This window comes from Cygnus atratus, chromosome 5 (assembly GCF_013377495.2).
Source record: "Cygnus atratus isolate AKBS03 ecotype Queensland, Australia chromosome 5, CAtr_DNAZoo_HiC_assembly, whole genome shotgun sequence".
Lineage (NCBI taxonomy): Eukaryota > Metazoa > Chordata > Aves > Anseriformes > Anatidae > Cygnus > Cygnus atratus.
Window position 1 is genome coordinate 59,968,034 of NC_066366.1, and position 13,508 is coordinate 59,981,541.

The window sequence follows — 13,508 nt, forward strand, 5'->3', positions numbered from 1 at the left end:
ATGAGATAAGGATTAAACTAAATACATAAATCCTCAGTAGTAACCAGAATGCTCATTCTAGAAATACCAGACTGACATCACTTACCTATTTTTTCTATTAAGTTTCCAGCAAGGTTGACCTCTTGCAAATTCTGCAGAGTACGTAAGCCCTGTGAATGTTTTAAACAATACAGTTTTAATCTAATATAGCACTGCCAATGCTGAAAAGCCTTTAGGCTACGAGGCAGATCATTCAAATGTAAAAATAAATTTGACTGGAGTCTAAACAATGTTTGCCTCTGTTGTAAACTATAGCTTTCTTTTGACATGCAAAGAGAGAAAGCATTTGGCCCAAAGGGAATGAGCTTGGAAAGCCTTTGTAAATGATACTGCAATGGAAATAAAATTAGTCCCCCAGCCTTAGTTTCACAGCTGTGTATGAGAAATCTAACAGATCATGCCCTGTGTCGTAAGTACTCATTAGCTTTTGGCTGCAGCCCGTGTCTTGGCCTAGGGATATATATCGTAAGAACTATATCACTGATGTCAGTCATTTGTCTCCATGACGACACTGCAGTTCTTTGCAGAGATGCCACTACTGTTTGCAGTGTCCCCACTAATAAATAACTTCTACCTTGTAACATTCTACTGCTTTTACATTTTTTCTCTGTCAGGTGTAATATATCAGCATCTCGTTCCTCTCCCCATCAACACACTCAACTTTGATTTCTCTTCCCTCTTCTTTCTGGCTTTGGAGACTCACATTAATCTGATCCTTATAATAAACTCTTCTGCTCTAACTACTTTTATATTGATATCAGTATCTCCTTCTGCTTTGTTTTCTTGCACTCTCTCAAGTTAAAGTGGACTAAGCTGCAGCATTCTGTCCCCCGATGGGAGTCTGGTAATTCAGAATGCTATGTGGTCTTTTGCTAGAAATGGCCATCTATACGTTTCTTCTCCCTTTATTTGCCAAACTGGTAATCTCAGAACTCTTGCTGGTCCTGGACCAACCTCCAGCCCAAAGGGTAGAATTTTATTTTGAGGGGACACAGGGGAAACCAGTTTCCCCTTGGAGCAAACTTCATATGTAACAGCCTGAGGAAAACCCAGGATACAAGTTCTCCTTAAAAGGAGCTGATCCCTCCAAACAAAAATGCCAAACACGAATATTAAAATTAAATGGAAAAAGTTTCATGTAATACAAGCAAAAGGCTGCAGTTATAAGAAAGCTAAAAAAAAATAAAATTCTTTCCTCATCAGAAGTCACAGAGTTATGAAAATGGTTGATGTAGATAACTCTGCATATGAAGAAAGCCTTGACAGTCAATCTGTTCCAAATAAAGTTTCAGCCTTAACTCTTATATACTTAAGTTTTAACGTTGCTCTTTCTGTTGTTCAATTATTCTAAAAGTTAGCCTTAGTTATTAACACATTTTAATTCCACACCATTAATATACCATACATTAGACAAAATAGAAGACAAGAAAACATAACAAGGACACCAGACTCACCTCTATATTCTTGATCAGGTTATTATTCAGCCAGAGTACACTCAGTTTCGTTAAAGCTTCCAGATTTTCAATCCTGGAAATTTCATTGCAATAAAGGTAAAGCTTTTCTAAATTTACACATTTTTGTAGACCATCTATTTTCTGCAATAGAAGAAAATGTATTTGTAGCACCGAACAACAAAATGTCACTCTTTTTTTTTTGTCAATATGCTATCAACTTGCACAGAAATTTAAGTAGTTCCAAATGACTTAAGATCACACCCTCAGAGCAGAATTTTCATGATTTAGAAAGCTTTTCAATTAAGCCAACAAATAAAAAGTACCAGCAGCTACAATACTTCACAATAAATAATTATGTGTTTTTTAAATACAGCGTTATTTTCATTAAAATTTCTTCATTCTAACCAGTGTCCTGAAAAAGGTTTCAATATAACTATTCTAGTTATTTAAAAAAAAAAAAAGATTCTAATGAAAGAGAAAAAAAATCCAACAGTAAGTTCTAAAATAAATAATAACAAAAAAACGAGTTAATTTGATACATATCTAAAATGGGATTTTGGATACTTAGAGAAATGTCAGATCTAGACTCCTTCAGAAAGTGCCTTCTTCCTTGAACAAAGAAAAGGAGTGCTTTCAAAAGAATCTGACAGTCATTGCAAAGGACTGGAAATTGGCTAAAGCTGGCTAAAAAGAAAATTCATAGTTAACTTACCACTAAACAACATTCAGCAATCCACAGCTCTTTGAGCAATAAGCAATGCTCCAGATCTGTAATGTTTTGAATACTTTGTCCAATGAGCGTGAGAGTAGTTAGATTGGGGAAATACTTCATGCCTACAATTCTGGAATAACCTGAGAAGAACATCTCCAGTGCAGTTGTTTTCAGTCCCTCTTGATCAATGTTCTCATAAGACAATCCATTACATATGCACTAGAAATGAAATGAAGCCATTATTCTCTTTATGTTCATACTGTAAAAAAATACACTACGAAGCACAATGTCTTACTACCTTTACAGTACTGCTTAACAGCAGTTGTGCCTTTTAAAACTTCCTTTGCATTAAAATGGTTTTGCAATTTTAACTACATTAAGTATGTAACTGTTAAGTAGCTTTCTTCTGCTCACAAAGTATTACACAAAATCTTCTTACCAAACCTCAAAATGTACCTTAAATTTAAAACAACATAGTTTTCAAGTATGATAATTTTAATTCGGATTAAAACCCAGGAATGTATAACTTTATCTATAAGCTAGTACATGTATGTGTTCATGCATGTGTGTGTATGCGAACAGCTGGTGGGTTTTAGCACTCTTGTAGTTTTCCACTTCTAAAGTGACTGTATGAAGTAAATGCAATACAAGTTTTTGGCCACGAAAAAATTAAAAGTTTACATGGAATTTCATTCAGGATGAGAACAAGACAAAACAGTAGGCATCTACACACATGCCTCTTGCCCAAGCTCTCAATGTTAGTCAAGGGATTCAATCAATACAGCCAAGGCCAAAAGATTCCAGAAATCCATTCTGATGATCATACAGGAGATATTTACACTAAATTGACTTATTCTGTTAGTTTCCTGGACAACATATACTAAGGATAGCATACAGTTGGCCACATAGACTATATAGTGCTATTTCAGAGGTCTTAAAAGTATCCTGCAGCTGATATCCCAGACACCTTAAGTCAGTAAAATGGCACTAAACAGCTGTATCAATGCAGCTGAATCCTATCCTTTATTTCCACTGACTGTAATGAGCATATGTAAACATGTAGACACCTAAATGAACATGGAGGGGGACCCCATTTTAAAATTCTAACCAGTTCATAGTAAACTAAGATATTGGAAACTTCATCTATCATCTGATTCTGTTCACAATTATCTGTGAATCTTCAAAAAGATGTGACTGAGTCAAAACTAAAAGATTTATTTTGACCAAATGTATATAACAAGATCGTTTTTGTTTCTATATATAAATATTTTTGCAAGGTACTTCACGAGAAACAGAGACAAAGCAGGGAGCTATACATTAAAAGTAATTTAAATAAAGATATTCTCTTAAGACAAAGAATCTCTTAAGTACTAATGTGTTTGCTACAGTTCTGAAACATTCAGTTCACCACAGACTCTTATTAATGCATGCCCTATACCACCTCTGGGGTATTCCAGAATGGAGGCTACACTACAGATGGTACCTCTAGAAAAGCAAAACTAGCTCTATGTTCTAGCAAGAACACTGATATTTACAGAAGTAGAGAGGAAAAAAATTTAGAAAACAAAATTGAATGAATAACTTACCAACTCCATAATTATCTCCTCAAGGTTCTTGGTTTGGTTATCACTTTGCACCATTTCTTGAGTTCTCTGCTGTGACTATTATTTCTTAGTAACTTCTTAGAAAAAAGACATTAATTTTATTAGCTGTGTAGCCACCCATATAGAGTCACAGGATTTCCAACAAGTTTGTAAAGATCTAAATTCCTACATTTAATTACAGAATCTGTATTTCTAATGGTCTCACAGTGGAGATTATGACAGAAAAAAGCTGAAACTGCCAGAGATATTTTGATTTACTTTTTTACTTAACATTTTTAGATTCTAAAGTTCCATAAAGCACTGTAGCACAGGCTATTCTGAACACCTCCATAAAGAAGGATGAGGAAGTGCACCCATTTACTCATGCATTAAGTTATATTTGCACAAATCATAAAGATAAGAATGCCAGCCAGAGCTCATAATTCACCACAAAAACCTCAGTAAAGGCCCCTTTTGCACAAACATTGCAGATTATCAGAATACAATTGAGAGTATAAAACCTTTGATGCAATTTTTTAAGGTAATCAGAAAGCTACTACAATTAATCTTTAGCATTATCAAACAGTATATAAAACCACAATTGACACAGAAGATTTTTTTTTTTCCCTTTTTGAATCACTTAAATGGCTTTGTGCACAGGATGCATAGAGCATACCCTTAATATGTCACCACATTTCTGCTGTTTTGGAATCTCTGCCACAGTATTTGATGACAGACAGTCCCTCTGGTGAGTATTTTGAGGCTGGAAATGAAGAATGCGTTTTTCCAGTTGCAACACTCGAGGAAGTTAGTTAGGTTGGGTGGATACCAGTTCCTCTAGGCTCTCTCTGGAAGCTCGGGCGAGCACACGTCGCCTACGGAGGGCACAGCTTTGCCAGCACCACCCCTGGAGCTCAGACCCCACAGATCGCCCCCACACACCGAGCTCCCCCCCCCCCCCCCCGGTACCCCCACGATTCCCCCCTGCGGCCTACTCGGGGCCTGAGCACCGCCTCAGCCCGGAGCGCCGCCGGCGGGGCGCGTCGCCTAGGAGACCGCCTCGCCCCGCCCACCGGCGGGCCGACAGCCAATGGGAGGCGAGAGTGGCAGGCTTGGCGCCGGGAGGGCGGTGGCGGCCATGTCGGTGGGCATGTCGGCGGCCATGTTGGGTACCTGAGGGAGCGGGCTCGGGCGCGGAAACAGTAATTCCAGTTAGGGCTGGGGCACGGCACTAGTAATCCCGGTTATCCCAGTTAAGCGGGGCCAGGGGTCTGCCATAACACTCTGGAGGCTCTCCCCAGCCTTTTTCTATCCATCTGACCCCGTGCTGGTGCTTAATTAAATTAATTTAAGCTGCAGTGACTTTAGTGTGAGTAGCGGAGAAGAGCTGTTAAGGTGCTTTAGTGAAATGTGAAAAAAAGAGGGCATATAGTATTTTATTCTGTCTCACATACCATTCTTGGTCAGAGGGATATTGTGTCCGTGCAGTGGTTTAACTTCGGGAGGAATGTGAACTGACTGCCAACTTGCAGCACAGAAGCTTGCTGTGGCTTCGCTAAAATCATCTAGAAACGTGAGCATGAGATAAAACAGACCAGTCAAACTGAAAAAACTGCTCACCCAGCCACTTGCACTTAATTTTATCTTTGTTTTGTTTTGTTTTGTTTTCCCATGCAGTGAGGCTAGATGAAAATTTTCCAGCAGTAGGATTTCTCAGCAGAAAATTGGATTCCTGCTGACTCAGATGTCGTCAGAGATTTGTGAATAAGGAGGTTAGATTTATTGAAAGTTTCAAGGGTTTCTGTTAAAATCTTTGCATTAATGTTTCTTAACATTTTTAATTGAAGGGGTGGAAATGGAATAAGCAGCTTCTGTAGTTTTTCAAAGGCTGATCAGTCCTTACTTGCGCTGCTTTCCGATGTCACCAGGTGTCACTCCAATTCCACATAAGGCAGGCAGTTTCCATCTGTTTCTCCATTGTAAAAGAAAGATGTTGCCGCATGGTCTCAGACTTCCCTGTTTATAGGTGCTACAAAGACAAAAATTTAGTAGGTTTCTTTCAGCGGAAGTCTGTAATGAGGTAAAATTACGAGTCCAAATATGATCTGGCAAATTAACATGTTGTAACAAGTACATAATGGAACGATTTTAAATTAAAAAGGGGATGTTAATGCTCTGAAAATTGTGCTCACTTTCTATTTCAAGGGTAAAACCAACACGGTCATCTACTCAGCCTCCTGCAGAGAAGCTTTTATGTAATTTTGTTTAAGGGGAGTGTGTTGTGTTATACTGGATCATGCAACAAAGCTGGTCTTGTTTAGCAAATTACTCCTTTCCTTTCCTGTTGACAAAGAATCTTATGGGCAACCCTCGCAGTAAAGTAACTTAGGCAACTAGGCCTGTTGATGCCATTTTGTGATCTCCTTAGTATTCTCAAGCAAGCAGTTGAATGATGAAGCAGTAAAACTGGACATTGCATCCAAATCCAGATATTCATTGGTACTCTCAGTAGCAAAATGCAACTGCTTTTGTTTCTGAGCGTGTAAGTGAATGACTCATTATTGGCAATGAGGAAAGCCAAATGATCTAATTTGGGTGTAGGGATTTCTGTTTGACTGGAAAACACTCCTCTCTTACCAGAAGGGAATAATTACGAAAATAGACATTTTGTGGAACACCTTTAGTCCTTTCTAGGTGACTGAATCATCTCAGGGTGACCCACTTTGGCAGCCTAAAATCTGTGTGCATATAATATTCTTAATCTCTTCAACTGCAGCAAATGTGCAGGGCAGTATTACGATATTAATTGTTAACTCAGCTCATTAAGAGCTAGATAATGTTATTGCTAGATAATTCAGTGTTGGTTTATAAAGCTGTTCAAATGTATATTTGCACATACATTTAAAAAAAGTCTGGTAGCAGTTGCTAGGTTTTTCTTTTAACATAAAGGATTTTCAGACCTATCTCAGACTGAATTAATCATTTCAAGTGTGCTATCTTTCACCTTCTGCTGTGGCACATTCTGCTCTAATTCTGCTAAAGCCTTTCAGAATAATTTTAAATCATTTCATAGCATAGTCGAAGCAAGCATTTAAGTGCTGATGGTGCCTTGCTGCTGTAGGTTTACTTTCGGAATTGTCTTGGTAGTTTTGCTGACTGTCAGTGAAACATTTTGAAACTGTTGTTCATTAGATTCTGATAGATCACTGTGTATCACCAACATATGTTTCTGCCTTTGCCTTCTACTGATACTTTTATGGGGTGGTAGACAACTTGGTTTCTCGGGGATTGTTAAAAGTGACCGGTGCGTTTGTTTGTAGAAGAATTTCCATCGTTAAAAAAGTATCGTTTGTAAACTATGAGCAGCTTTTTGGCTGCTTCTGTTTGTATCACTGGAATATTTCTGACTGCGTCATTTATTAATTCAAGTGCTTCCAGTATCATTTCTGCCAACCAATGCATATTTGGATCAAATATCAGATTAAGTGCCAAGAAGCAGTGATGATAGACCTCATGTAAATGTTTAAAATAGATTACGTTTTAGAAACTAGGCTCTCTGTTCCTTCTTGCTAATAAAACTGTACACACTTTAACTTTTAGTATCAGGTGAGATAAATGAGACAGTTTGGGAATTTTATTTTATTTTAATAATTTTAGTAGTCTAAATATTTTGATGTGAGATGTGTCTATGCTTTTTGAAGTTTAAAAATAATAGACTTCTCATTAAGCCCTTGTGATCAGAAGTTGGTAGGTTAGCAGGTTAAGCACCTACAGTAGTTGGAAAAATGAAGATACTTCGCTGCATTGATGTCTCCATAATGCAGAGTCCTTACTCCTCCTGGGGTCAAGAAGAATGTTGCTGAAACAAGCCTGAGAAAGGCTTCTGGGCTTTGACACAGCACTGGTGATGCAGTCACTGTGTTTGTGTCAGTACCATGAACCCTGAGCACAAGTGTGATGGGGAGAAGTGCACTTGCTTGCTCTTGGCACTGCCAAAAATAGGTGTTACCTGGGGAGTGTGTATCCCTGGCTAGTTACAGTTTGACCTGCAGGATGGAATGGAATAAAAGTGTGTTGTCTCAAGTATGTCACCAGTGACAGACAGAATCATGGCTTTAAATGCATATGCATGAGTATTTTATCGAGAATAACTCCTGACTGTCTGAGCTCTGGGTGGGCAAGGCCATTTCCCTGCAGCTCTGGCTGCATCCCTTTGGCACAGAGCTCAAGCAGCAGAATGGATGCCAGTGCTGCAGGGCCCTGCCCTCTCTGCTGCATTTAAAGTTCACCTGATTTTATAGACAACTGTTCACCACTTTTTCTAAAGTAAATGAACCAAATAGGAGCATAAAAATAAATATGTCTGTGCTTTACATTTTACATGTTTTTAGATTATCTGAGTTACTGTATTTTCTCAGTGCTTTTTAAGACTGGCCACAAAAACCGAGGAGTGAGCTCAGATGGGCACGGGGCATCTGTATGAGATTTCCCTATGGCGCAGGGCAAGCTGCTTCGTATGTATATGTCAGTGACATGTAGGAAGAAAAAATTTGAGTTATCTCGGATGACTTTGACTTGGGGATAGCTGTTGAAAGTCTCCTGCAGGGAGGTTAAAAAGCAAACAAACAAACAACAACAACAACAAAAATCAAAATGATAAAACTTCATTAGTGCTTCTAGAAACAATAGGTAAGGCATTATTTATAGAATGTTTTATTATTGCAGTGACTGCTCTGGACCGGATGTTATGCTAACAGACAGAAATGAGCTCAGCATTGATCTATAAATTAGCAGTTGCCTAGTGACTCATGATCCTGGCACACTTGCTTTACGCAAACAAAAAATAGCACTATGCAGTAATAGAAATGTGCCTCTTTTTATTTTTTATTTTTTGTTATGGTCACTGTCCCAGACTTTACAGCAATTTCTGACAAACAACAGTGGGCGTAACTTGAAAATATCAAAGAAAGCAGGGAATTGTTCAGAAACCATCAGGTAGTGTGCTGGTTTGGTTGGGACAGAGTTAATTTTCTTCTTAGTAGCTTGTATGGCGCTACATTTTTGGATATGTAATGAAAATAGTGCTAATAACATGCTGAGCAGTGCTTATGCAGAGTCAAGGGCTTTTCAGCTTCTCATACTGCCCCGCCAGCAAGGAGGCTGGGGGTGCACAAGGAGCTGGGAGGGGACACAGCCAGGACAGCTGACCCCAACTGGCCAAAGGGATGTCCCACACCATATGGCCTTATGTGGAACAATAAAAATTGTGGGGAGTTGTGCAGGGGGGTGCTGCAGGGGCTCAGGGACTGGCTGGGCATCGGTCAGCTCGTGGTGAGCAATTGCATTGTGCACATGCACTTCTTTTTTTTTTATTATCTTTGACTGTTTTTTCCTCTTCTCCTCTTCTCTTCGTGTCTTTCTCATTAAGCTGTCTTTATCTTAACACATAAGTTTTCCAACTTACCTTTCTGATTCTTTTTCCCCCTTCCTGCAGGGGTGGAAGTGAGCAAGAGGCTGTGTGGTGCTTTCCTACCTACCAGGGTTAAACCACAGCAACTAGGTACTCACAGGGGAACATCACCATAAACATAAAATATATGAAAACAAGCAGTGTAGCGTAAAATAGAATTTGCAGGGCACACATTAAATGGATTAGAAATTGGCTTAAAAGCAGATCTCAAAATGGGGGAAATCATTTTAATGATTATTAATCAATTTAATGAAACTATCTAATCTATCCAAATGGTAACATAGGTCTCAGCCAGTTAAATCCGCAGATGGCGCAAATTTGTTGAGTAGTAAATAACGAAGTTATACCTACACGATGATTTGAATCACCTAATTAAATGGTCACAGTCCGGCAATAAGCACTTCAATGCAGCTAAATGCAATCTGATACACTGCGGCTGGATGGTCTACGGCTACAGGAGGAGAAACCCCATCTTGAAATGCTCTGACTCAGGAAAGGAATACAAGGTCATCACAGCAAACCGCTTCAGCCTGAGCTGCCATTGTAAGTCTCGAGTAAAAATTAACCAACCCGCATGATCTGTGGATTTAACAAGTAGGTGGACACAGGGAGTAAGACAGAAGGAGTTTTTCTTTTGTATGCAGCACTGGTAAAACAGCTCCTGCAACACTGTGTTCATCTGACGTGGCTTCATTCCAAGAAAGGAAGCTACAAACTTAGCCATTGACTGGAAAACAAAGCTGGTGATGCACTGCTGTCAGACTCTCATTGATGAAAGAAAGCTTAAGACTGAGCTGCGTAACAGTGTATAGGTATATGCAGAAAAAAATACAGATGGTAGCAGAGGCTTCTGAGTCTGACGGAGAAAGGTACGAGAAGATCCAGTCACTGAAATATTAAGTTGAACAAACTTTTGAAACATCCATGTAGTTTATTGACAACATTGGTGGGGGGTAGTGTTGTGCCCGTGCTGAATTCTTCTGTACTCTGAATCTCACTGGGGTCTGATTTAGGTTAGAAATTGGCACCTGTGAAACACCTTCCTGATATTTTCATGGACAATCTGTAAAAAGAAGTTGCAAGATTTGCTTTCTGTTGATTTTTTTTAACTTTTCATTCCTTGTAATCTATCAATAATATCCAAAGCCATTAAGCTCTTTAAAGTTTACAATATTTATTTTTCACTGCTTATGAATGGTGAAGTAAATCCTTTCTCCAAGAGGGGGATCAAATTTTTCATCCTTTTTATAGAGGATCTGCAGAAATGCAGAAGAAATCTACAGAAATGAAAATTCTGAAGAAATGAAAATGTGCTTCTCAGCTTAGTGGTGAATATTTTCCAATTTTTATAAGAGAACAAACCCCACTTGCATCAGTACTTTAGAAAACATCATCTTTTTCTGCATCCGTCCTTTTCTTCTTTCACTTCCTTCTATGTATCAAGGGCCTGAACGAGCTCCATTGAAACAAAAGTAAATCGTCCATGAGACAGTGTCATTATAGGCTCATCAAGCTACAAGGGAAGCAATTTCGGCTCTAATCTGCAGCTTGTGTGTGCTCCTGTAGCTCCACTGAACCCTATAAAATGATGCCAGTTAACGTGGCACTAACTGTTTTATGGTCATATTCTTGCCTGCTATTGTTATTATTATTTTTTCCTTACACACGGGGAATTAAACCTGTGAAAACCCAGCCACTAGAGTAGGTGTGGTAGAATCACTTTAGTCTGACCACAGCAGAACCCTTATGAATTACGTTTTCCCAGAGCCTGGTTACACTGAGACCACTAGTTACAAAGAGGTAGGGAGAAACAAACAAAAGTATTCAAGAGAGTTCTTGAGCACGTTCAACAGTTATACTGTAATGTCAGTCACCAGTGGTCTGTAGGAAATGTGAACCCCAAAAATATCACAGAAGTAGCATTGGAACATTTTGTCTAATATCTGGGGCAAACGAATTGCACTCAAAAGCAGCTATGAAATACTGAGGAATTTTCACCGACTTTTCTTCTCTTGCATTTTTCCATGGTGAGTAGCACATCTCTTTGTCTCTGATGCACAATGGAAATTGAAAACCTGCTGGGCTGGAACAAGTGCAGTCAGCGTTCCCGGATGAAATAATACCTTAATTGGTCTGGCTGCATGGATGAAAAAGGGCCAAGCCCCATCATCCCAATCTGAGAGAGATGACGACAGAAGCATTCTAGATATATCAGCAAGTGAGATATTTGCATCTTGTCATGATGAGAGCTGTTAGCATAATTCATAGTACACGGTTAATGTAAGACTGATGTATCAAAAGGCGGAGTTGAGTAATGGACTTCCTACATCATCAGCGTAAGGGAATCCTAAAAAACATTTTTCTTTCTCATATTTCTTTTTTTTCATCTAACCTTTTTTTCCTGGATCACAGAACAAGACTAGCAACTGCAAAGAGTTGCAAAAAGGACCTCATAAAATTTGAGGATCTGGTCGATGAAACACTAGATGAAACTGCAGACTGCTGCACATGAGGAGAGGCAGCCATGGCTATAGATACACACTGATGAGCTCTAAGTCAGCTATCACATCTCAGGAAAAAGCATCTCAGAGTCATTATGGATAATTCAATGAAAATACCAGTTCCACGTTTGGGAGCAATAAGAGAAGCAGACAGAATGTTAGAAACCACTGGGTGGTGGGTGGGATAACATAACAAAACAAAATATCACACTGTAGCAGTACCCACCGAGTGTACCCACACCCTGCATTGTGCAAGCAGTTTGGACTCTTCACAGTTCCTCCATCACGAAAATAAAGAAATAGAGCTAGAAAATGCTAAGGCAAGGGTACTTAACATAACCAGCAGTATGGGATAATTTCCATATGAGAACTTGTATGAAGTGCTCACCTTGGAAAACAAATGACTAATCACAGGGGTATATAAAATCACAAGCTGCATGAAGATGTAAATAGGGAACAATAGCCACTATTTCTTGCTGTACAAGCTCTGGAGCACATCATGAAATCACCAGGCAGGCTCAGAACAAACAAAAGGAAGTATTTCTTCAACAGCCCATAATTAAATTGTGGAAGTCGTTACTACAGGATGTCATGAATGCTGAAAGCATAAACGAATTACAAATGTGATTAGACAAATTTATGGATATACCTCCATCAAAGGTAGTTAAGCAGAAAGATGCAATTTCAATAGCTGACTTGGGAAATCTTTCAACACATTGCAGGAAATCTGCAAGGATATATTGAGGAAGGAGGGCAGGGCATTTCCAATCCCTGTGAAAGGGAGTGATTTTAACTCCTGGTTTCCCTGTTTGTGTGCACTTTCCCTAATAATCTGCAACCGGACCCTCTCAGAGACAAGATCCTGAGTAATCCTTTGGTTTGACCCATTATGGCTCTTCATAATTCTTACTTTATTTCCTTTCCCCCTTCCCTTTACATGTCTTCATTTCTTTCTAACCAAACCATTGGATTAGCTTAGACTCAGTTCAATGGCTCCTGGCAGACCGGGGTCTTTTCAATCCTTTGTAACTCCTGGAGTGCTGGATGGTTTACCCACGTCTTGTCTTAAGGCTCAGCACCTGAAAATAAATGGGGGGATTTTTATTAGCTCCTGGGTACATGAGATGTAGAATTTGTTCGCCTTGACACATTCCTGAAAGGTTTCTGCATACACTGCTGGGCAAGCGTGGGCAGTGATCTGAGACATGAGACCCGAGTTCCAGATCTGCTCCTTGGTGATGTGCTCCTGGAAGGGCACTGGTAGTGTGCAGTGACATTAGTTAGTCAGTTGAACTAGGCTGAAAAGAACTTGGAGCTGTTCTTTGGGAATGAATTTCCATTATCTAAAAGTGCACTTAAAGGCAGCATTATAAAACGTGTAAACGATGCAGCTGTGGGACAGGATGCAAACACCAATTGGGGGGAAGAAGAAAAAAGCAACCAGGAAATGGAATCTGGAAATTAGTTTAAAAAATGAGCTCTCTTTCGTAAGCTGATACTTCTGGGAACCTCCCCATGCTCCTCCTCCTCAAACTCTTGTTGCCAATGGGAAGTAGAAATGTTAGTGCATACACAGAAAACCAGAGGTTAAGTGAAGAATAACACGAAAATGAAATGACAGTGGTGTATTGAATTGGAGTTAGGGATGGTCAATTTGATCTGCATATGCAGAGGCATGAAGTCATGAAGTCTCTTTTGGTAAACCTGTAGTAAAAGCATTTCTAGAACACTGCAGCTAATTTCAGAGGA

General features: G+C 39.3%; 2 protein-coding genes across 2 annotated transcripts in view; one reads left to right on the top strand and one right to left on the bottom strand.

The window, feature by feature from the left end:
• LRRC9 (leucine rich repeat containing 9) overlaps positions 1-3,854 on the bottom strand; it is a 44,270-nt gene extending 40,416 nt beyond the window's left edge. The window contains exons 1-4 of the mRNA XM_035551412.2: positions 3,792-3,854; positions 2,206-2,424; positions 1,494-1,634; positions 86-149 (exon numbers count right to left, since the gene is read on the bottom strand). Coding sequence (XP_035407305.2) covers positions 86-149; positions 1,494-1,634; positions 2,206-2,424; positions 3,792-3,845 — 478 coding nt within the window. The 5' untranslated portion in view covers positions 3,846-3,854. The remainder of the gene's footprint in view (positions 1-85; positions 150-1,493; positions 1,635-2,205; positions 2,425-3,791) is intronic.
• Positions 3,855-5,074: 1,220 nt separating this feature from the next.
• The window catches only part of RTN1 (reticulon 1), a 127,160-nt gene continuing 118,726 nt past the window's right edge, over positions 5,075-13,508 (top strand). Inside the window, exons 1-2 of the mRNA XM_035551218.2 lie at positions 5,075-5,361; positions 5,466-5,560. The gene's annotated coding sequence lies outside the window, so the exon portion shown is untranslated. The remainder of the gene's footprint in view (positions 5,362-5,465; positions 5,561-13,508) is intronic.